The sequence below is a fragment of the Achroia grisella genome, unplaced genomic scaffold (genome assembly GCF_030625045.1).
Source record: "Achroia grisella isolate CSIRO2021 unplaced genomic scaffold, CSIRO_AGI_Agris_v1 utg821, whole genome shotgun sequence".
Lineage (NCBI taxonomy): Eukaryota > Metazoa > Arthropoda > Insecta > Lepidoptera > Pyralidae > Achroia > Achroia grisella.
This window is the reverse complement of record NW_026713035.1, coordinates 3,330,626-3,357,625: the sequence shown is the minus strand read 5'-3', so window position 1 is coordinate 3,357,625 and position 27,000 is coordinate 3,330,626. Positions and strand designations below refer to the sequence as shown.

Here is a 27,000-nt window from a genome sequence, read left to right as displayed (position 1 = left end):
ATTATACAGATACTGTGGATCAACATATTAGACTATTTAAGTCTAATATGTTCATAGTAATGTAGATAGTTAATTAAGTAATTAATAGAAGGTTGATGAGAATGAATTTACAGTTTGGCTTTGTTTGTTAACACAGTAAACTACAATCTGTCGAAAACTATTGATATTAAACTGAACAAAGCCGCAGTTAAAAGATAGTTTAAATTATACACGTTGGTTATATATAATATAAAAAATAAAAAACTAGCAAATCTAAAGAAAATCAGATATAGATATCTATGTTTCATGTTTGATTTGCGAGGATCAATCTCAGCATAGATCCCATAAACTTTACGATAGTACTGCGGATAACCATCAGTCGCGACCTTCTGATGTTAAGTATATTTACAAATGACGTAAAATTGACTTATGTTGACTACAAAGTAAACAGCACAAATTGACCCAATCATGGGGGCATCACAAACCAGTTTTGTCTTAACATGTTATATTTTGTTAGAAACCATAACACAGCGAATCAAATATAATTATAAGTCAAAAAATTTACGTTAATTAATTTATTTATTTAAATGGTGATTAAGATTAAAATCTACAGACATCTGATACTCTTCTAGCTATTTACTAATAAAAATTTTATCATAATCTTTCAAGTTTTATAATTAAAATTAGCTGATAACGCAAGTAAATTTATTTTATCGTGGTGTTTAAAAGGAATCTAAATGTATAGTTTTCATTATTATATTTAGTTAACTTACACGATTATTGTTTTTAAATAACAAAATGTTTTTTTCCGGATTACTCTAATGCTGTTGGCCGCAGCTGGCCTTGCAGCTTCACCGTACGATAGGATGCAGACGACTGCAGATGGCACTCCAAAACCACGGAAGGACTTATGGAACGGCTGAAGGCCAACTCCTGCCTAACGGATACGACTTCAGTCTGAGGGTACCGCAAGGGGATCGAACCTCGGCTCAGGCCGTCGTGATTTCGAGTCTCGTTTGAATTGGACGGGGCATCGATCGGAGGGTACAAAATAATATAATCTTATTTCCAATGTTTTAATACTTAAGTGTATGGCGTGTTATTTATTTCATTTTAAAGCACAGAGAAGACGTTTATTTTAATTTAAATTGATCGATTGATAAAAACGCAAAACGCTACTCATTTGCACCGTGTACCCAAGCACCCAAAGTCGCAACAAACAAGTACACAATAGTATATGCGTAACGAAAGAACAGCTGTTCCATCACAATGGAAAGTCGCGTTCGCCAGTTACGCAAACCACTTCATGGTGTTTACAAAACAACAAGCTGAAGTTTCAATCGTCTAATACGTCTTGACTCATGGCTTTAAGTTTTAAAGAAATTGCTGGAGACTTTTTTTCATAAAACATAAGTATTGAACTTTTATATCAAGGATCACCATGGTGGATAATACCTACGCTGTAAGATGTACTCGTATTGGCAGTAAATTTTGTTTATCAAAAATCTGAACTGCAATAAAACCCTATACTAAACATGAAGAATTTAAAATACAAGACACAGAGAGTATTAGTCCTTAAGAAAGACAACGTAAGGGTTTATATCTGATATCCTGCTATTCTGGACTATACTTCATCAGAATCAGAGAATATTTTTTTAATTCAAGTTTCATATAAACGGGAGATTGAAATTTCAATTCTAAAAATATATCAATTGGTAAAAAATACAATAAAAATAGGTATGAATACAACGTCATAGTGCGTATAACATTACGCATATAATACGTGTAACTGCGTCTAGTCTCTAGTCTAGACAAGAGGGGAGTCGAAATAGTGCAGCACTTTGTATCTTGGTAAAAAGGTTGCACTTAAAATTTTGCGGCATGAGTAGGGTATCGATTTTACAAAACTAAAACCTTTTTTACGTAATTTTTTTATACTTCGATGATGGCAAATAAGCTGATGGCCCGCCTGATGATAAGTGGTAACCGTCGCCTACATACAGGAACATCACGTGATCAAGTGACGCTCGTGATACCACTCACGAGTTGCCAAGCTGAGGCCGATATCCCGCTGCTGTATTCTGTAATTTCACTGCCTTATCTCGATTCCAATCAAAACACATCTGACAAAGCAAGCTGCTTGGCGATTGATATAGGTAAGACTGAAGTACACATTGACAACCTTTTAGAAAGTCTATAGTAAATTAATAAAGTAATCGTAATTCTGTTTAGGTTTGTTGAATACCTGAAATATCACTATTTCAGGTATTCGACGAGAGGTTTGTAAACGAGAGGTCTGCTATCTATGTCACAGAATATTCTAGATTTGTAATCTAAGTAGTATGATTAAGATAAGTACAGTCTCAAGATTAACTGAATGAGATCTGTTCCAAGCGATAAGTTCTATACTACTTAGTAATCATTCTTTATAACATTTTCTTTAAATGTACAAATAATTTATTTTCTTCCTCTAAGCCTCCATAGGCTGATAAGGCACTTATCACTCTTGAAATTGCTGTCTACTTCATGCCTAAAACTATCATAACGATATAAACTATGTACTGTTTGTTCTACACAAAGTAATCTCGGATTAAATTAACATGGCCAAATGGCTTTATTACTCTGTATATTATATCAATGTTTTTGTGGAGATTATTAATATTACTGTAAGATGAAAACATTTCGTAATTTTTTTAACATTACAGTGAAATATATGCCTTGGCGATGTCCACATTAGAGTTTAATGTGCCAAGGGCAAGTGTATAATCATCTCTGGATTTTAGCATTACTTTAGCATTTTTTCCCATTTAAAATAATTTAACTTTCACTATTTTATACATTATCATTTAGAATAGTAAACAGTCTACAGTCAGTCAGATTATTATATAAAATTTCAAGGAACAACTTTTAATTAAATTCAGTATACAAATATGCTTAGCGAAATGGAGGCATAAATTTATATTACTACAGAGTACCGACTATTTTAGATTCTGCATGTTCACCAAAACGCCAACACTTGACACAACCATTTGAGACTAACCCATTTGCGATTATACAATTAACATATTTTTTTATTACATAAATAACTATTTATTTTATAAATAATTACATAAAATGTGTAAAAGTATCATCATTTAATAATATGAATATGTGTTTACTTAAGATCCTTTTTGAGATATATATAAGATTACTAATTCCCACATACAAAGCCGCGGGTTACAACTACTTTATCATAACATTAACGAAAACCTCATCATTAGTAACTCACTTGAAAGCTCGTAAAATTTTAATGGTCTTATGAATATGTATTGCCCAAGTTGATCGTTTAACAACAAGGACAAAATAAACATTTAAAGAGATTTTAATGACTTTCTAATCATGAGTGGTGAGAAAATAGCTATATCAAGGCAGATAATAAAATAACTATATAAAGAAAGGCCTTATTAAGACATGCTTTTAAACGTATCAAAGCATGATCCGATTTTGATCATAATTAGGAAGCGAGCTGTAAACTGACGGATATGTATGAATTTACATATGAATTCAAATCAATATATAATTGTTATTGAAGATATAAATATTCAATTACAATCAAATAAATGACAATATTGCTTATATGTAGAAATGTACTAAGTAGACATCTAAATATACATATAGGTACTCTAGCAAATTTTATCCAAAAGGTTTCAAAACAAATTCCAAAATCGGAACAGACAGGATCACTATTTACAACATTTTTAAGTTAAACAACCAATTATTCTTGGTCAAATACGATATAATAAGTTTTAGTGTGCTTCTACTAAATCAGATATCCCATTCATTTTAATTTTTAGTTTTTCTTCTTTTATTCACCCTATTGCAACAGACCACTCTAATGCAACACCTAACAAATATGATATGCTGAAATCAGTTATTACTTTCAGCACTTCTGAGAGGCGTACAAGTCTGATTAGTAAATACTGAAATCAATTTTCGATAGGTTATAAAAATCATTGTGAACGATATTAAAACTATTTTAAATGTTTCATATATAGTATAAATAAATGTATTCGTGAACAGACGGAAAGTGTGTCCAAACGAACACCGACAAGCCTGGTCACGGCGATTTACATAAATCAAAGTAAAATAAAACAACACCGATACAAGGACATGGTATTTTATTATATAAAAATAGTGTGCGAACGTGTAACTCATGTCTCACGACATACACAAACAAATATTAAACCTATGTTTTTATTTATAAAATGCATTCACTCAGTAAGTAATTATAAAACATAGCCTACTTTGTTTTTAACATAGTGAGGTTGTATCGTTGAGTTTTACAACCACGAATGGCGCCACTCCCTTTCGAAATCCCAATACAAATATTAGTACAGCATGAAACGAGAATATTATTAATTTAACCAAATTTGTATCCATTTCGTCGAACATGAGATTAGATCAATAAAACCTTTATTTTTCAAATATCGAAACATCAAATACATTAACAATATAATAAAAAACATAAAGAAGCTTTTGCCCTCTTCCTTTTAGATAAAAAAAGTATATATGAATCGAAGAGGCCCCAACTTCAAAGGAATTCCGTGCCAGAGATAATTCCGTAGGCTAGATATATCAATTGACATAGACCCACTAATGCACAGTAAAATCTGAATTCAAACAGATAACTTCTCGTCTACGCTGCACATGTCGCAAAGAAAAAAAATGAAGCAAGAACCGATTTATCATGTCGTCCCACGCACGCGCCAACCAATAAGCAAACACAGCATAAAAATAAAAAAGGAAAACATCAAAATAGCCCGTAGAGTGTAAAACCCAACGATAGAGACTGCGTACGAGTTTACAGTCCATGAATAACTTAGTTATATTCACATTATCTACATTATGGAACTTTATCTGGTATCACTTACATTGTTGGACCCTTGCTTAAACAAAAAAGTTACAATGAGACGTACGGTAAAGTGTTCAATTCGCTGTTTATCAATGAAATAACAGAACATAAATTTATAATGATATTGCGAATGTTGAATTAAAACTATGTAATAAATTTGGTCATGAACGAGACTAACGTGGAAAAAAGGTAACAACATTGTTATTTCGTTATGTCAACAACGTTACCGTGCCGGCTTTTACACACAAATAAAAATACGTGACCAATGTATACGGTTTGAATCGTGCTGACAAATAACAGAAACATTCGCCGAATAACAAAGTAAAGTTGCATCGGAGATGTATATATGTTTACAAAAACTATAACAAAAATATTGTGTGTACACACAAAGTGAATGACCTCAGCGTAAAGCCTACTCAAACTACGATAAGAATCCAAAATGCAACAAGAGATTAATTTCAAACATTGTCAACAATGCAACTCTTATGCAACGATAACGATTATACAGAAATACGATTACAACTTACTGACGTTAGTCACGCAACTGCAAGAAATAACCGTAGTTTTATCGCTTCGAACGACAGTACGTGAAACACAAATATTAATGGATTTTGGTGAGACTGATGTTATATCATTGTGAAGTAATGAAATGCGTAATAAAATTTATATATTCCGAAAGCTAGTATGTGATAACGATGATGTATGTGGACGGATTTATAACGACGATAACTTTGTGATTTGACGTTGATGTAGTACGGTCTCAATAACGTCATTAAAGTATCTGCATATAAGTATAAATGTACAAAACCATTGTAACACATGGGTACCATGTTCCGCTGTTAGTAGAGCATAGGAATATTTCTACAAACAATTTTATCGTAAGTAAGCGACTTCATGCTTCATTTTTTACTTTAACGTATCAAATTATATAGATAATTTTAAACTAGTGATAAGAATTCTCATTATATACTCAAATAGCTGCTATGTATATTTTTCTGTACAGCAACATTGCGGAATTGGTAACCCGCAAATGTGTAAAGTACGTTTCTTAAATTTAATCATGAGTCGATTGTAATGAAAAAAGTCATTAGAAGTATAAAACGGTGCGCCCGCGCACGAGGCGCCACCCGGAACGGCGTGCGCGGTGAAAATCGCGGGAAACCGCAATAGAGACTGCACTGCCGATGCCGCAGCCGCGAGAACCGTGTCAGTAGTGTGAAACGCTAATTGCGCACACCGAGTAGTATGACGACTGTACAAGATGCTTGTCTACAATCTATTCGCGTAAGTGGTCCATCTAAAGCAATTTCTTTCTAGATATACACGAACAATAGTAAAACAACACCGCGATAAAATAATAAAGTCCTATTTGTTATGACATTATTGAAAAATATATATTACATATTAAGTAATGGCCCTAAACGTTAAATTGTATATTCATATCAAAACTGCATTAATGTATCTGTGATAGTTTTCTCGCATCTAAAATTACTAATAAACAGCGAATTATTTTGTGTCCAGATAAAGCTCCCCGTCAGCTTCCAACACTATTGTTAACAATAAATTAAATTTAGAATCTACAGGAAACTGATACGGAGATCTGAATTTGAATGCATCGCTATATGAAATGCTCTATGCGTGCCTCGCTGTGACAATTTGAGTCCAGCTCAAATGGCGAGCGTAGAGATCCGTGAAATGCTCAACGACAACGAAGCTTTCACTAATTATATTGATAACACGATCACAAAGATTTCAGGCAGTAACTAAGGCTAAATCACAAATATTACGGGAACGTTCGCCGGCGACGAAAGTCGTCGCGAGCCCCGACTCGGATACATTCTCACTTTTTTTGCCATCTTTTTTCACACTAGATTCAACTTTGTCACTGTTCAACGCACTGTTCACTTTATGATCGTAGCTTGCAGTTATAAATTTGTTCACGGCACTTTCACTTTTATCGGCGAAAAAAGAGCGGCGGTCGGAATTCGCAGCTAAAGGCGAGGTCGAAAATAATTTAATTTCTAGATCGCGATGTCCATTCATAGAAGTGACGATCTCCGAAGATATTTCCAAAGCAAGTGGAGACCGAGGCTCCGGAGAGCTAGTCCTCCTCGTGGGTGGGAACAATGAGTACAAATTTGGTGCTGAATAATTGTCGCTACTGGCCTCGCGTCGCTCTGGGGCACGAGAAGATGGATCACTCCAGCTCCGTCGTAATGTGGTATCTGCTCCTCGTCTGCCTAAAGGACCGACAACTTTCATCGAATCCTCCAACTTGGTAGGAGCAAAATCCACACTAGAATTTTCATCAAGCAAATCTGCAATAGAATCAGCATCCCATATTTGTCCCACAGGATCACAATAACGACACTGACAAGAACTGACAGCAGATTCAGCCGGCGAAGCAGCCTCAGCCAAACCAAAACGAGTAGCTTCTAAAGCTTCTCCCAGCGCAGAGACCCTATATGTCTCTGGTACTGGATCCGAAAATTCCATCACTTTAAGGTCCAAACGATACGGTAAAGACATTTCACGACAATAAGTATCCTCATAAATACTATGCGGCGCAGACGCAACTCCCGATAATGAACAATGTTCCACTTCACCGAGATCCAAACCAACAGCGTTTAATTCATGTGGTGTCATGTTGTTAGGTTTCCTATCCTTTTTGCGTCGCTTTCTCGGTTTAATTATCCTGGGCAACATAGTTTCAGAATTTGTTGAGCCGGAACTCTCATCGCTCGCGACACTAACCGCATCCGTGTTGTTATTGCGTACACTTCGCGACGAACGTGTTTGTTGTTGCTGGTTACGAGGCCGGTTTCCCTCTGGGACTTCACAACGGTCTCTAATAACATGATCACTATGTCCAGTGACAGGTCGATGGTTACGTTGCTCCGGTGTGGTGGTGTACTTCCTTCGGTCATGTTTATTTTGTATGATGAGGGGCGCCCCTTGTGCGTGCATCGCTAGCTTGGAGACTGGTGTATTGCGTGAAGGTGGCGGTGCACGTCCGGCCATGGATATAAGGGGCGCACCGAGCCAAGCATTCGGGTGCGGCACGCCATAGGGCGGATAATAGGGCGGCGGGAATCCCGGTGCGGTGGTGGCATACTGAGGGCGAGCGGGTTCGCGGCGCCCGAGGGCGACACGCTCGCCCGGACTCATCACGCCTAAGAGGGTGTTTAACCCATATTCGAAAGCGTTCGATTCACTGTCACGGTAAAAGTCCGAAATTCGTCGCGATGTCGTAATCGTACACTAACATCTGTTGAACAAAAAAGGAGTACGCGTCTGCTCGCCGCAGTTGTCGGCGGAGAACTAAAGTGAATGAGTGCGACACAGCCGCGGCAGCGAGTGTCGAGTGGGAGTGCCTTCTCGCGCCACGCGACTTCGCAGACGCGCGACTCGCCGCCGATGCACCGGAAAGCTTTGTAGCCCTAATTGCTTTACAATTAAAGCAGCAGTTGTTTACTTTCTTAGTGTTATAAGTTATAATACGTTATTATATATGTTCAAATAGCACTCCATATTTATTTTTCAATTAATATTTCTTATAAACAGTAATAAAGGAAATTCTATAACAATAGTAAATGCGTAATTTCTATCTACCTATCTCCATATCTTATCTCATTACCTATATACAGGTATATATACATACATACTCCAAAATATTACTTTAAATCATTTAAAACTAATTTGCTTTCACTTTGGTAATAAAAACTAAGCTTTATATTGATTTTAAATTAATATTTTTATGCATTCAATGAAGTACTTACACATCCCACATCCTCGTTGCATCACAAATCGCGAAATATTCTTACCTGAAACAATAAAATATCGTTCATTAGCGTCATATGTCATTAATCAAAAACAAGTACGGAAACGCACTGCGTCCTAAACGTCTCTTCAGTAAATTATAGGGTAATTCTTGCAGGCAGCCTTAATAAAACTTTTATTACCCCGTAAATTGTTTTCAAAACATGCATGGTTGCTTAATGTACTTATTTATGTTACACAACATATCGAGGACATCGAAATCCGGCATACAGTCGACGAGACGATAACGAAACCATAAAATTCAGCACTAACAAATACAAGAAAACTATTATTACAGGTATTCAAATTCATAACATTTTTAATGTGCAAGGTTTTTTTTAAATGGAATAATGAATTTTGAACGGAATGAAATAAATAGACTATTAAAAACAGGATTTAAAGTATTTAGTTCAAATAATACGGCATAGGATCAAGTTTAGGAAACAACTTCTTATTTCATTCTAGATTTTAAACACGATACATCTAACTATTGTATAAAATAAAAATAATTTTAATTGTGCCATTGTTTGTATCTCAATTTGTAATCAAAATGCTGTATGCATTACTAATCCATTTGATATAATAGATTTCTATAGGAGTGTCATTTTAGCATTTTCGTTATTCTATTATTGGAAATATGAAATGAAATGAAAAGAAATTTATTCGTTATAAAAGTAGTACGTAATAGATGGGTGGTTATTTAACGATGGAATGTCAATTTTTTTTTCCTTAAAGTAACATAATATTTGTAACTTAATTTAATAAAATGCATTTCTACCTGTTTCCCGTGACATGTAAAACTTCCTTTCCGCCCGTTTGCATATAAGAGGGGCGCGAGAAAGTGAACTTTGTGATTCAGATGCCTCTCTCTCGATAACCGTCAACTGAACATCTTTTAGCATATGTGTATATGTACACATGAGCCTCCATTTAGCATACTCATACACAAAACGAGGCGGAACTTTCATCGCGATAATATCGAAAGTCGTGGCGGATCTGATGACTCGTTACAACTACTTATAATTGTATTAATGTTCACGTACTTTTTACGATTCGAATGAAATAAATTTATTTTCATTATCACCTCTATATAATTAATGTGAATTTGTTCATGGTACTTTTTGTTGCTGTCAAATAGTATTTCCGGTGGGTCGTAAGCAATTCATGATTTCATTAATTCATCAATCGATTGTTGTTATCACAAAAACTTTTACAACTAATTCTACACTTTCGAACATTACAGATTTAATTCTGTACTGACTGAATGCCTATATTTTTTCACGATAGGAGCGAACACGGGCGGATTCGTATGGATTATTACAGCATAAATTACTTAGTATATAACTTTACAAATGAATAATTAATATTAGTTACTTAAGTATTTTTTAATTACTCTTAATGTACCTATTTTACAATTTAAGTATTATGTTATACTAAAAATAAGAGATCACGATGACTGCTTTTAAAATCGGTAAACTTTTTAACAATAGACTTTTAACATCCAAGTGAATCGCTACCACGAAATTTTATAATACTCATATAGTTAATACTTTTGATCTCTCTTGCAATAATTCACGTAGATACGCAACGAAGACCTACCAACAAACATAGTGATTCGTAACAGGGAACGCCACTTTGAGACTGACAAGGAAAAAGTATATAGAATCAAGGACATGAACCTAAAGTATGGTTGATCACGACTTTATAGAAGGAAGGAAAACTACACTGGAGGTAGTCAAAGCACAACATTACTTTAAAACTCATAACGTTACATTTATTTACCTGGACAACAAAGTATAAAATATGAGACTTTGCTCTTCAGATGATTGCACAAGTTTTTACAGTACTTACGAAGTAAACTAAAACTATTTGTTTTTAACGACACTCAGGGTAGTACTATTTGACATAATAATTTATTGTCACTTATAATTAAAACTAGAATATTTGTTTGGCTAAACTATTATCACCTATTTAAATCACCTCACCATTACAATTCAGTCCACTCTTTTATTTTAGTCCTCAGGTTTGCTGAGAGGTAGCTGAACTCCGCGTAAACATGAGATATAGAGGCATCATAACACCTACATATAAATATTATTAAGTCGAAATTATCGCTGACTTTCGCTTCTCCTTATTCATAACCAGGTAAAGGATTTTTATATAATTTGTACTATTGTGTGAACAATTCCATCCAGAATGTTTATATGAATGATACGAGTACATCCATACAACGTTCACTGTTATTGGGGGGATTGTTAGTAATGTGTGTTTGCAAGCAATGTGCCATGTCAAATTCATCTCCACGCGGTTCCGCCTGGAAACCATCGTGATAAATTCCTGGTGTATTTACCAGTATGGGCTAACAGTCCTGACCTCTTGTAATACTCCATTGGTGCACTGCCAGCATATACCGTTACCGCAGGCGGGTGCACCAATTAATTATCAAGAATTTAATAGAAATATTCACTGTACACTCTTAGGAAGCCAAGATGGATTACATAATGTCCATAAAGCTGTTGATCTCTATTATCACTTTGTTTACTATTCCAAGCATTGTATTTTCAATTTATCTGGCATAGTGTTTTCGATGGGCTAACCTTTATTCGCATTACAGTTCAATGTTAACAATTGTTGTAGACAGGTACAATCTAAATATTAGGTAGATAGTCATCTCTTAAAATATCACGCTGTGTGGTGTATCGAAAAACATGTTGTTTGCGACTTTCATGAAAATACAACTAAAAGACGTCAATGTTTTTCATCATTTAATATTAAAAACAAATTTCAATTTGTATGGACCAACACCGGTAAGATCACTTTCAGGTGAGTACTCAAGCTTCAGTATTGTTCTCTGTCATAATATTTATTAGGCTAAAATGTTCGGTATTTAAAAACATATAATAATAGAAAATACAATTGTATTGTATATGGCCAGTACGTCAGCAACATGTATTGTTTCTGACTTTCGTACTAAAATAAAACAGTAAAATCAGATAAAAGTAAAGTCAATTTAAAAATGATAACTATAGAGTAACTAGTCTCAGTATATAGGTATCAGTCTTTAAATATCCCAAAAAAAAAATGATAGGTTTGTAAATAGCAACAGCTGTTACGCGCAACATCTTGAGTTAAACTATATTTTAACTTAATTAAAAATATATATCTTGTGTCTATCCTTAATGATAGAACAGTAAATATTGGCAATTCAATTTTAATTAACATCCGTTTAGCTAAACAATTGTGAAAAACCTACATGGCCAGAAACACACACTTTCTCATTTCCAATTTTAGTATAAATATTTAAAGTCTTACAACATCTTAAACTAAACTCTGATTCTTTATTTGAACACAATATTTTTCTATTTGGCACTCTACAACAACACCGCAATAGAGTTACGATTATATTTGTTCGTCATATTTTTTATTATACATTACATCACTGAGCGAGTTAATAGCTTATATCCGATACCAACACCACATAACGGCCACAAAATCTCTATTATATCACACAACTTTCATATAACTAACCTCAATTTGGTTGCACGGTGTAATTTTTCTATAAATAACAGTACGGTTGCTATGATACAGCAGATAGTGCAGAGAAAGTGACGGTGCTGTTACGTTGACCCCTGTTTGCTGGTCGCGTGCTAAGACAAAATCAATTTTCTATCCACTCTCACTCTCGAATTGATGCGTTACCGAGGTCCCATATTACATGTTACAGCTATTATTACGAGAGCACGGTAATTATAGAGCTGGGGCAAGGAAACACGTGGCAAGATAGATGTGTTCCAAGACGCAAACACGCTTTGAATAGATAAACTAAACGATCTGAGTCGCCGCTGTGGGTGTTCAATTTGTTTCAGTATTATCGAATTAAACATATATATTTTCAGAGCGAATATAGACTTTAAATCTACATGCATATACTTGTTCGAGTAAAATAGTAAAGATCAGAGTTTATTCACAAAAAATATATAAGCTAGAAGAATGTGCAGTAAAACGCAAATCGGCCATCTTATAAATCAAGGGTCCAACATAAAAAAGCTGGACGTTTTATTAGATACTGTCAATAAATTTGCTCACAACGAATACCTAATATTGTGATATATATATTGTATGAAATCTTTTAAAATATACATCCTTTATTAATTATTTTACGTTTAAAATAAGTAATATACTGGTGAAATTCTCTAAAACCTGAGAACTAAGTAGACGAACTAAGAGCTGAGAAAGAGTTTACAAAATCTATTTATAAACGGAAAAAGAATAATCTATTCAAAACGAGCCATGAAAACTTATATTGAATTCATAAAGGTAATTAATTCATGGAAAAAAAACAATTATTAATGCAACCACTGACGACTATGAAGTCTCTTTAATTTTTTTATGTACGTGAAACAACGTTAAGTCGCCGGCCTATCTGATGGTAAGTAGAGTAAACGTTTCCTATATACATGAGCTGCGCTACGACATCATGCTATCAAGATAACATGGATCATCGCGTGATGAATATGATATATGATTCATGCGTTGTCTTTCTGGAGGACTTACTTATTTAACTTACGTAGGCAAAGTTCATACGGCGAACTTATCTTATCAACCTTAGGCCTTTTAAACGAAACAGCTTGTAAACTGCTTGGCGGTTGAAATGTTAAGACGACGGTACGTAAACGACTTTTTACAAAGTCCACCCCAGTGGTTTTATCAATGATTGAAATAATAATGATGTGACATAACTTTCCAGGGCGCAATAAAGTACCTACAACGATAAAAGACTGTTTATTTACACTGTAACATCTGTTGCGATATGAGACCAGACGTTTCATTTATGTACATATTTTCACAGCATATCAATAGTTCAATATACTTAAATATAATAGCAATACGATAACAATATTATTCAAATACTGTCTCTGTGTTGACAGAAAAGTACAATATGTCACTATTTATTTTCAACCCCGTAATGTTGTAAAAGATACATCATCCAACTGAAAAGACGGTCTTAATACCAGCAATGTATAATACAATGCAGATTAATATTTAGTACGGCAAAATACCAGGATCACCTGGACATGTTTCCTCATCGAAAATATAGTGGCTAATTTCTAGTCACAGAAAGTCTAAAAAACTAGATTTCGTCTTTCTCTGCGGTCCCTTCACAAGAAAAACGGGAAACCATTCATGATAAAATATGACGCTATTGATGTATTCTTATAAATATCATTATTTTTTTAATATAGCTGTAATATATCGTGTCCAAGAATCTATATAATGATTAACGTTTACCCCGGCCTATAGAAGCTATAGGTTAACAAAGGAGATGAAAAATATATTACGAGGAAGCACGCATACTAAATATTGAAATATTAACTTTGTCATTGTTATGATACGATTTAAATTATATGCTCGTTGAGGAATATTATAATAACATATTATTTCCATTGCATTCGAAAGTTGCCAAATATCTTATTTGCAAGTTAATTATCGTCATTACGACATTCCACTTTCCATTTCCGCTCCTTTCGGTTTTATCGGTAAATACAAACATGTTGATGTCGATATGTTTGTTTACTCAGTGAGTGTCGCTTGCGATATTTTTTGTGGTTTTGACGAATAAAAAAAACACTATCCATCTTTCTGTAGACTGAGTACATAAATACAGAATGATCAGTAAGGATGACCTCGTTTGGATGGGTTTTTGTATATTTACATTTTATAATATCAAAATTAGCTCATACGGGTTTCTCTTAAAACGGGAAGGAAAATATTGGATATCAAATGTCCAATGTCAACTAAATTTCCAATGTCAGCTTTCTGTTTGTTACCTTTTAATGACTAAACGACTACAGAAATCTTATTTAAATTTGTTATATTAAATTAGATTGTATGACGAAGTCGGACAACAGGGTATAATAGATATATTATTTAATTTAATAGAAATAAAATAAAATAGACATAATCTTTATTCAAACAAACTTAATATAAGCACTTCTGATGAGCCATATTTCTTATTCTACCACTCATTTGGAACGCAAACTCATCACAAGAACAACCACGAGCAAGAAACTTGCGCGTTAAAATAACAACAATCAAAGTTGTGGATATTTAAAACTATTTTATGGACTTTTCATTCGAAAGATATAATAATACAATAGTTAATGTTTCTGAATGAGGTTTTAGTTTCTATAGACACGACTAAAATATAGACACGACACCAAGGAAACGACGGGCCACCAGGTAATCGTCGCTATATCGTATATCGTAAAACCGACGTCATACAGCTCAAAATTTCATGGAACACCCACCCACCAAAACACCACTTTTTTTATAGCTACCAGCTTATAGCCATGAAAAGTGATTACTGCCGCCCATGAGCAACACCAGGGGAATTGCAAGTGCATTTCCGGCCTTTTAAGAAGGAATAAGTTATTTTATTGATTGGTTTTAATATCGTTCTGATAGATTACGATGTCATGCCTCCATACCCATACATTTGCTATATCTCATCCTTCAACTGAAACACAACTTACAAAGCAAGCTGCTTGGTTGAAATAGATGAGACATATGTACTCATATTGACTTTGTACACTGTTTACCTCGATAAAAACAACAATTGAACTTTTATTTACCTATTTTCAGTGACATAAACATTGGCCATGCATCTTTATCTATTGTTCCCGCCCTTCAACTGTACCGAGACATCCAGCCATGTTTGTTGCGTTCGCTAAAGGTGACACTCACCTTGAATTCAATAAGAACATCTATCTTTAAACTCAATGTTATATTATGAAAAATGAAAATAAATAATTAGAGAGCGTCGTGACCTATAATGGTGCGCTATTCTGAATTACGTCGAAGTCGTGAGTTCGAATCTAGCCAACACAAAAAAACATTGTGTCTATTTACATTTCTGACTGACTCTCCGCTATCAAAACAATCCTAGAGTCGGTGATAGAGTCGTCCTCTGTCATGTTGGATTCAAAATATACCTGGCGAAATATTGACATGCAAAGATTGCGTTTACCACAATGTCAAGTATTGTCAATGGCCCTGACTATCCCAGTTGGAATACCAGCCATGATGGTATGTTTTCTTGAGTTTAATAATATCAAACGCGTTTTATTCAAATCAAATCAAAAATCATTTTACATCAAACATTCATGTAGAACATTTTTGCCGCTAATGAAATTAATATTTTTTCCCTACCATCCAAATCAGTATACAGATTCAATTTAGACCAACTGGAAAGAAACTCGTATGAATTTATTTTCTTATAAAAGCCACTTTATTTATATTGTGTACATAAGTAGGTGTCTTTGTCTAACATTAAATGATAATCCAGTCCATGAACAATTATTGCCATGCACGTTTGTCAGTTAAGTTATCGTTTAGTGAATAATAGGCTTTGCTCAATAAATATGATGTAACATATTTATTACAGCTAAACACAGAACTAATACCAATCGAATCCAAAAGTGATAATCAATATCTGTTCAGTTTTAGCAGACGTTTCGCGTAAAATACTCGTATAAATACCGTTAAATCGAGATTCCGCTCCTTGGCAGTCAGTTGTCAATTTTTACACTTTATGACAGCCATATTTATTTTATGACGTCGCCATAGTTGCCCAATAGCGTTACTGCCAACGGTCGCGGGTTCGATCCCTCGTAACTTTTGTATTCATGAGCAAGAATGTTTGAATCTACATGGGTGTTTTCTATATATTTTATGTATGGATTAAACAAAAACAATTGTATTCAAGTATTTGAATCAGTTGTCCAGTACCCAGAAACACAAGTCCTATCTAGCTTGGTACTAAATGGGTATGTAATATAAGCCAATAATAATAATAATTATTATAATATTAGGTATAGCACTCTGACGATTAAAACGAATATCATAGACCCATGTATTCATAGCCACCAAGTCTAAAATAAAAAACAGTACCCTGTTTATTGCGACAGTCGGGTATAAATACGACTTATGCTACATTCACATAAAACATATATATAGTACGTAATCATTATTTGGTCAACAAGTGAATTTCTATATAGCAAAGTAATTGAACATTAAAGACAGTAAAGTAAATGAACGTTATTATTGTAACTGCCTCTACCACGGTGCGGCGGTAAATTTAAATTAAATTACTTTATTTGCATTTACCGCTTTTTACACCTATTAACGTGCACTACTTCCGGTGAATGTCCGAGTAATTACGGACACGGCCCGGGCGGCGCCGGCGCATGTGCGTTTACTCGATTACTCGATAATTACGTATTGTCTATATCTCATAATCGACATTTAATTATCTACCTTTCCAAATATAATGAGAGTTCATATTTTTTAATTGACTGTCGAGCACTACTATTATTACATTATCAGTTGTAAATAAACATATTAATACTGATAATTGTAGTACAAATATTAAGTAATGTATTGTCACGGTTAAATAAACAGTGGCGTATTTGAACCTGGCAACATTCTATTGAGTGCTGCTTTCAGTACACTAATATATATATAATAATATACTAGTAGTTTGACTATATATTTCATAGTAATTTGGCTTTGAGTGTGGGATATCAGATTTTTTTACTTGAAATCTGATTCATGTACTTAAAATCATATTTTATTCTCTGCATAATTAATACTAAACACATCATTGTAAAATTGTCTAACCCAACAATATATAACACGCTACAGGATAACGTAATCAGAAAACAGAATTAATGCAAATCTTTTAAATATAATACAATAAATAATAAATATAATAAAAATCATTGTCACATCTTACGTTAATTTTTTTTATATCCATAATATACCTTCACGACTGTCGAACCTACCACCCCGTCTTTTTTACTAGTTTGGTATGTAAAAAGACGTTTGTATCACCGAAGAAATAGTCAGAAATCAATTTTTTTAATATCGGCCAGAGTTAGACAGGAAAGTCATAATTCTCGACTTTCCTGTCTAACTGTAGCTAATGACCACAAATTCAGAACGTTCTAAAATCTAAACACATCAATAGAAACCAACAAAGCAAACAATAATAGCATGTTGACTCGCCAGAGAAAACTGGAATCCGGCGTGAGAATGAAAGCTATAGTTAATGATAGTCCGGTGTGATGATGTAGATTATATAATCCCACTTTTATATCTGCAAACATAATTATGCAAAGCATCGACAATGGTATTAGAAGCAAAAAAACATGATGCGGTTTTGATTGGTGCCCTAGGCGTGCACTTTCACTAGCACTTTGAGTGTTTTAGTTTCTACAGTCTGTTACATTCACTAAACGGTTGTCACGTTCGCTATTTTAGACCAAATTACCCACAAATTGTGTTGCTTTCGCGATAATAGTGCATACGAGATATCGCGATCGTTGTGCCACTGTGTATGTCAACGATTCATATCTTGTTTACCTCATTTTTACAAACAGGGTTAGAAGAATAGGGCTGTTACCAGCATTGTCTATTAGTTTAATTCTTTGTTTATTTTATCTTTTGTAGAATATTCGCGAACTTAACCGGCTTGGCACGGATGTATTAGAAATATTTGAATTTCTCGGATTATTCTATACTATAACAGACATGTAATGACATGTAACAGACATATAATATACATAAAAACCTTTCTCTTGAATTACTCTATTAATTGCTGAAAACTACATTAAAATCCGTTGCGTAATTTAAAAAATATAAGCAAATCAGACAGCGGCGGCGACTTTATTTTATATGTAAAGATTTAAAGAGATAGAGCGACAAACAAATATGCAACATCTTTATTAGTTAGATTTTTTTTTATATTTATTCATTTCTTTCCTGTCTATATTTTTCTTCTTTCATACAAAATCTTTTTCTTAAAAGATCAAATTACACTCAAGAGAATGGGAGATTAATAAATAATGTAATTTGATGCTAATTGATTATCGTAGCTTACACAATTTAGAAAAATAATGCCAAACAATAGAAATTAATAATACAATAACATCGACACTGGCATTATAAATAAGTTAACATCCATACTGACATTATAAATGAAAAAGTATTTGTGACCTGTCCGCCTGTCTGTCAACTTTTCACGATAAAATGCGTCATAGGCTATCTTTTATATTCTACATCAAAATAAGAGACGAATTGGCGACCAACTGACAACATGCACAATGGCTTTCAACTATCAGATCAAATCGCTACTTTCGATGCAGTGTTTTTGGTAAACAACTTTCTATATTGGATAAGGGAGGTATCCAGAATTGATTGATTGATCCTTTAGACGTTCTTTATTAAATTTCTTAAAGTATACGACTATTAGAACGTTTTTGTTTAACAATCAAACAATTAGTAGGTATGATTAATTATATTACTTTACACATATTGTAAGAAAAGTACGAAGTACTTTGACCTTGCAACGTATAGTGCAAAAACAACGTATCATCAATAAAATTCATGTTACGATTACAAAACAATTGTTAAGAATGCGCATGAAACAAAAATAAACGAGTAACAATATGAGTTTTACGAATAACTTACTGGAATTTTCCATTTTATTTTTAGTATTGTTGGAATATAGTCTTTTATAAATAAATAATATATATTCACTACTGTCTTCCTAGGTAAAGATTATAAATTAAAAGTCAAGAATAAATCAATTAAATATATATATATATTATTTAATCTTTATGCTAGACTTTGTAAAAAATTACCTGATTCTTTGGCCAAGAAGGTTATTTTTCTATGTTTCAGTTAAAGAGTTGAAATAAGGTGTAGTAGGCGTAGGCGGTAGGAGACATCCTAATACTCCGAAATTGAAACGTACGAGTGGTACCATCGGCATGTATATTAATGGCGGCTGTTACCGTTTATCATCAGATTTTTTTTAAATAAAGAAATTCAAATCAAATGCCTTGCGGTAAAAATCTAATAAATTCTAATCCTAATCTTATATAGAAAATTTTATTTAAATTATTTGTGATCAGCATCAACATTTTAACAAGTTCTTCCATAATATTTAACATATATACACAATTACTTAATATCTAAATATTTGGACGTTCTAGCCTAGTGGATTACTGCCCCGCCTTAGATAACAAAGATTTTCGAATATGTCTGTCACTAAAAAAAACATGGAATGAAATATACTGAGCGATATATGTACAAACGTATTTAGCACAAGAAAGCCTCTGACTATCACAACGACTGTTATTATTTCAATATATATATATTATAATATGATACCTTGTACGTAATAGTTTACGTAGAAGGCTTCATATTATTACAATAAATATATGAAATAATTTTCTATTAGACGTTCAAAGTTCATTTATATGAACATTTTTATAGCAAACAATTCACCAACTGCTTGCATGTCAAAAATATTTCGCTTTGTTGTTATATGAGATAGTTCACATTTCACTTATGCCTAGATTTCATTTTTACGTCTAGACTATTTTCTATGATCCCACCGACCTCAACGTTCCCTTTGTTCAGATAGATAACTATATAAATGATTTATTTACATTTTTAGCACACCTATAACATAAAAACTTTATATAGAAAAACAAGCTGTTATACACGACGTCACCTCCTTTTTTTTTGGATAAAATATATGTTTGTAATTGTGAAACAATAACATTTTCATTTTAATTCGTTTAGCTGTTAGTTTGTGAAAAGATTACAAATAGGCAGCTAGACCCAGTTTTGCATTTATAACGGTAGTATGGATACAAATGTAAGACTAAATACATCGTTTATTTTTTGATATTTCAAAATATATATATGTATATTAATATTATTTTCAAATAAAGTTTCAATAAGAATATGCTAAAGTTTCTTCTACAAAAAAGAAAACTCACCACCAATATCAAATGACTATACAAATAAGAACAAGCATCAAAATTCATTATAAACAAACACGCCTGCCTTTCGGCAGTAGATACTTTAAAAACTATAAACCAAATAATGTCTTTTTAATCCCGTTGCGACGATGCCTCGGCTACAATGTAACAAGTTGGACCTACATTTTCTGTAATAGACAATCTGGAGAGAGAAATTGTAACTTCATAGCAATTTATGCTCTCGTGGCACGAGCGCACTTTATGACATCGTAAACTAATAGTGTGTCAGACGGATATAAAATGCTCAATATTCTGAGATATGTATTTAGTTACTATCATTGATATCAATCGAGACGAAATTAGTTGTATAATTTTTTAAATACAGTTTATGTAGGTCTAGCTAAAAATATAATAATAATAATTTCAGGACAATTCACATAGCATAGCATACAAATACATAGATATATATATTTTTCGTACATATATACATATTATAGAGAGAGAAAATCCAGACCGATACAAACAATCATACGTATGAATACAAAAGTTTGTGCTGTGCGAGGAATCGAACCCACGACCATCGGGAGTAATGCGTAACACACCGCCACCAGAAAAATAAAACATAGAAAAGAATAGAAAATCCATTATTCAAATAAACTTAAATTTATACACTTTACAATAGTCATAGTTATTTTTTTTAATCTACCGCTCATTCGGAAAGCTGTCTCATCTGACCATAACTACTTAAATTTATCTCGTGGTAGTTATAGTATTCGCACACATATGCTAATTGATAGCCAGTATTATACTTTCAACATATAACCATAGCAAATATAGATATCGATTGCAAAGAATTATTAAAACTGGCAGAATTAGCAAATCTAAACATATAAACAAAATGTTTAGCCATTAAATTTTGAAACAATCGGTTCTATGCAGAAAACTGTACTCATCCAACTAGAAATTTTAACAGAATATTAGAAATATACTTACAATGCCTAAACCTTCATATTTACCCAAAATTAAAATAAAGAAAATTAAGTATAATATTATAATAAACAAACTAAGTAACTAACTGAAAATAAAGCATGACTTTTGCCCATGAATTTAATGCGACCCGAAGTTTTTGAAGCTGTTGAAATCATTTACTCATATAGGAGCTTGCGGCCTCTTGTGCAAGAAACTCAACTGGTAAATTTATCTTATTATTTGCAGTCGGGTACTACCTATAAAGAGCATATTCTTTAGACCAAAAAAGCCATGCGAAGATAGCTGTTTGTCTACGAAATTCGAATCAAAGAGATATGCTTGAAAAATATACCATTCTCATAACACCCTTTTGTTTTGAAATAGTTATTTCAAAAAATATTATTCTAGACTATAAAACTAACTTTGAAGCACTTAATGGGAGTCAAAATTAAGTATCCAATGGCATAATGATCTATTCTCGTTTGAATAATAAATAGGAGAGAGCTTTTAGAGTCAACTCAATGTCATCCCGAGGGACCAGACGAAACAAAAAACTTTACGCTCGGGTAAATATAAATTCTTACAATGTAACCTAATAGAGTGAAAGTCAATTTTCAGCATCACAATATAATTTATGTGATTTTTATATCGTTAACAGCAGTTCGCGCGAGTACTCGTCGGCGTGTTATTTGAAACAACAATAGATTATAACTTTTTAATTTATAGACCAATTGGAAAGAACATCAACCCACAGACACAAAAATCCTATAAACAATTACTTTTTATTACGGCACAAATAAAAAAAAGTACAGACACGGCACATGTTACACGATTTTATTCTATACCACCTGTTACCGCGAGTTCGTCTGCAATGAAAATCTGTATATCCGTTCTCATAATATAATCTAAGTTTAGTCGCGAAAAGGTAAGATATAGACAGAAAATCAGTAAAATGTAAAAATAACAAATTGATAACAATAGAAAACCTGTTCATTTCAGAAACAAAAACAAACACACCTAATTTTAGTATCTGTTAATAAACATTTGATTCCGATAACACTAACAAATAAAGACTGATCCCCGTTTTATCTCAAGGTTTCTACAATTTATATAATCTGTGGAAGACTGTTGTGCGTTAGTTAGGCCAATCAACGATTTTTTCAATGCAAATAACTCGTTATAACTCATTATAATATAAAATATCTACAAACGTGGTTCACATAATTCGTTATTAGATCATCAGGAACTTAGATAATTAATAGTTCCGTGTGTAGTCGACAATTACGAGCTGACAATTAAAGCTGACATAATCGCACGTAAAATAAATGTGGTAACAAACTCTAATTAGCCTTTTTTACAATAATTCACTGTACATTAATTCACAAAACATATTAACACAATATTCGTATTTTAAACCAACAGTCAGAAAGATGTTTTATTTCTCTATTTTTATTTCTTACGTGATATTTGTGCGTACAGAACGGATTTCCATGTTTCTGCGATTGATACGATTTTACGCTAATATTGGACCCATATAATTTTTTATACGATTATTAATAAGTTTTCTTATCTAATAATGATAACACCTTCACGACTGCCGTCTAGGATGGTGTTGTCAAAGAACCGTCCCATGCCAGAGTTGACGAGGGGGTGTGAGGGATTCTTACTCAGTAAAAAAACACATGGTGTACCTACCACCGTGTTTTGACGGAGTCGCGAGGTTTTTTTTTTCATAGATGATAATGGAATGTTGGACCCGCCTGCGCTAACGGTTTACGCTGGCGGGACACCAGTGGAGGATGATAAGATGAGCATGAGGTGCGTTAGCGCGCAACAACTGACACACCTTTCGATGGGTATACATGAATCTTGCCAGGAAGGGAACCTGGCGCTGTCCCTGGGATAAATAAGTTTTGTTATCCATTACATCAACGGAGTCGACCAGAAGTATAAATGAACATAAACTAATTTGTTCATCCAGATTCTAACTCACGACCTTTGCGTTCTAAGTCGGGGTAGACCAACCACTAGACCACGTCCCGCTATTTTCATATTTGTGGAACATAACATAATTGTTGAACATACTTAGACGTATATAAGTATGAAATAAAAAAAACTAGGTCAAGGAATTGACGCTCTGATACTTTTGGAATATACGAGTAGGTACATTAAGTGTCGGGTCGTCCGGTGAAAGAGGTTCATAGTAATATATCATTAAAACAAATACTTAGTAATTTATGTCGACCTCCGCTTAGTGGCAGGTATGTAGTTTTACACCCTTATATCATAAAGAGAATATATATGATTTTTTGCCTATTTGTAATTGAAAACCTCTAAAAGTAGTTAACAGTTAAAAAAATAATATTTGGAGCTATTTTATCAGTAGGTAATATAGGCTCTGTTAATCAGTTTGGAATAAGGTAGTAAGGTTCTAGATCATAATTTCAGTCTAGGTTTAAATTAAAAATCCTATTAAAATTAGTTCAAATAGTCTTCTCTCAATCTTAAAACTTTAATGAGAATTTTTGCAGCAAATTTGTTTATAATCCTAACTTGAACAAGAATCAATTGTGTCAATTCAGAGTAGCTATCCTGAACATTATTACTTATACTTGAGGAAGAATTTATTGAGTAATTTCAGAATATCTATCCTGAATATCATTACCGCACCACATGGTCTATACGAGCATTAAATTTTATTCAACTGTAATCCTGTAAACGTCTCAATCATGTTTACAAACCCACACACGCCTTAGCATACAACAAAATTGCAACATCGTGACGAAGCAAAAACTATATGTTTGTGTAATAAAGTTTCACGTAACAGCTGGAGGAATTTATATAAAATATACACAGAATATTTTATTAAATATACACTAACGTTATATACGTAAGAAAGACGAGAACAAAAACTCCCGTAGTGAAATAATTTATTTCATATGGCAATATTTTTCGACATACCATCAATTATTTCATTAATTACTAAAATAATAGTCGGGGTTGTACATGTTCAATTTTATTGTTGTAATTTTATTATCATCAATAGATGGCTACTATAAACGTACACACAGAAAGTTCCCAGCACAGATAATGTACAATATTAGTACATTAGAAGAACAGTAGGATTACCTGCGAATAGGACAAAGCCCAACTTTTCGACCTTTATATTTTTCTATTAGTAGACAAAATCAGCCGCCGGCAAAGTTCTAACAAGCTATTTAATAAAATAAATAGTGATCCCAGGGAATGTTGCGTGAAGGGACGAGGTAGCAACCTTCAGACTTCGCCACCCTTTATAGAAGGGCGATGCGTCCTTGCAATCACGTCCGCCCTTGAAAGCAGCTGTGCTACCGCGTGTAATATTTTATTACCTCTACGTAAAGCAACTGATAAGCGAGTAATTGTATTTGTAATGACTGTGATAAGTAAAACGGACGACACAAGGGTAAAAGTACATCCGCGACCTCTAGACTGCGTCCGGACGAGGGCGCAGCCTGCCCTTGTTGCAGCTAACGTTCCTTTAGTCCCTACAGGGGGAGGGTGGTAACGTCGAGTGTGACTGCCCTTAATATGCCTTTGGTCGTTAGGTTTCGTACTGCCAGCTTTATTTAACGCTAAGAATGGTCAATATTATTATAAAAGCCATACTGCATTTTCGTTGCATATCAGCAAGTTATACACATTAGTGGTGTACTTGTAATATTGTACGTTAATTATGGAATATGGTTGTCTGTATTTACTTGTGTATGTTGTGTGTGTCTTTTTACGCAAATTTTCTATCAACTTAGGTACAATATAAATTTCCAAACTGCATAACAGTATCGTGACATGAACTAATTCATCAAATAGCCGCTTACTTCGGCTGATCAATTTACTGATTTCGTCACGCACGACATACATAGATATACTGGTACTTTGTTTGAATATTTAAATATTATTTTATGAGCAACGGGAACGGTGTGCTGACTATCTGATAGAAATTGGAAACCATTATTTAGAGAAACGAACACCGTTATAATAATACAAAATAAACTGTGATGAACGGGTATCATACCCGTCAACCCAAAATACACTGTGACACTAGTTCCTCATACGATGTTATTTTTGAAAACTATTATAGAGCATTATACAATGATAGAATTCCGTATAAATGATTTGTTTAGATCCTGTAAGAAATAAATATCTAAAAACTTAAGTAGAAATCATGTTTTAGGTATTTTGAATCATGTATGAACATTCAAAATGCTTAAAATTAAATAAATCATGTTCGTAACGCTAACGACAAATTACAAAAATATTTTTTATTAAAGTTTGTTATTTGTTAACCGATGAGAATAAAATAAATTCTAAATATTCATAGAAGCTAACAGCTAACAGCATTAACTAAGCTACAATATATTCGTAAAAAGCGCACAAAAAGCGATTAAGCCATTTCTGAGATTATCACTGTTTTTGGTTTTTTTTCTATTAGGTACGTTGATAACTCCTCCAATAATAGTTTTACTCATATCTTTCAGGTACAAAAGGTATAATAAAATTGATATTATGACATTTCTTCAAAAGCAATTTATCCCGAAATTCCGGCCTCGGTGGCCTGGCGGTTTAGCACACCGCTTTATTTCCGTTGGTTGCGGGTTCGATTTCTTGCTCGTACAAACATTTGTATACATGTGTATGATTGTATAGGTTTTGGTGTTTTATATATGTATTCAATAAAAAAAATTATCAAGTATTTATATTTGTAGTTCATAGTTTGGGACTAGATGGCGTTTTACGAGTTGTCCAGGGATATATTATTATTATGTAACCTTTTTTATGGCAAAAAATCCTAACAACTAGATTAATCACTGATTGATATTAATATCTGCTGCTGTACGGCGACGACATTCAATATTCTTCGCTTCATAAGAAACTAAAATATTATTACAGTAGAAAGTTAGTATAGACGTCGGCCGGATAGAAACCTACTGCGGGATTAGATTAGATCCTTTTAATGTGACCGTCACTTATTGGTAACTGGTTTAGCTTGATAACTAAACTCGTATTGTACTTTCTTTTTGTGATATATAGTAGCAACAACATAAGAGGTTGACTTTGTAACAGGCCTTCTGATTAGGTATCCCTACCTCTCCTCTCTCTACCTCAGCCGCCAAACAACTTGCTCTATAAGCAGTTTTTCGCTTGTAGGGTGCAAATTAGGCAGTAAAATTACATTTTTTTTAATATAACACAGGGGACAAACGAGCATGCGACACTCCTGATGGTAACTGATTACCGCCGCCCATGAGGAGGGCGCCCCTTTGGGAGGGCTCCTAATTTTCGTGACGTCACATTTCAAAATATAAGTATTAAAATCTAAAAATAAAATGATTAACAAATTTAGTGCAAATTTCAAAACATTGGATGGCGCACTAGAGGAAAATGTCTCAGAAATATGTAGGTATAACATTTGTATATCTCGTTATATGAGATTTGCGAAACTCGGGATTAAAATTAACGTATTGTACT

General features: G+C 33.4%; 2 protein-coding genes across 3 annotated transcripts in view; both read right to left on the bottom strand.

Annotated features, from left to right (window-relative positions):
• The window catches only part of LOC131851976 (CCR4-NOT transcription complex subunit 6), a 180,946-nt gene that overhangs the window by 132,996 nt on the left and 20,950 nt on the right, over positions 1-27,000 (bottom strand). The window lies entirely within an intron of this gene.
• Positions 4,120-8,269, bottom strand: LOC131851977 (uncharacterized). The gene has a single exon (XM_059202539.1). It carries the CDS (start codon positions 8,036-8,038, stop codon positions 6,623-6,625), a length of 1,416 nt encoding a protein of 471 aa, XP_059058522.1. The 5' UTR covers positions 8,039-8,269; the 3' UTR covers positions 4,120-6,622.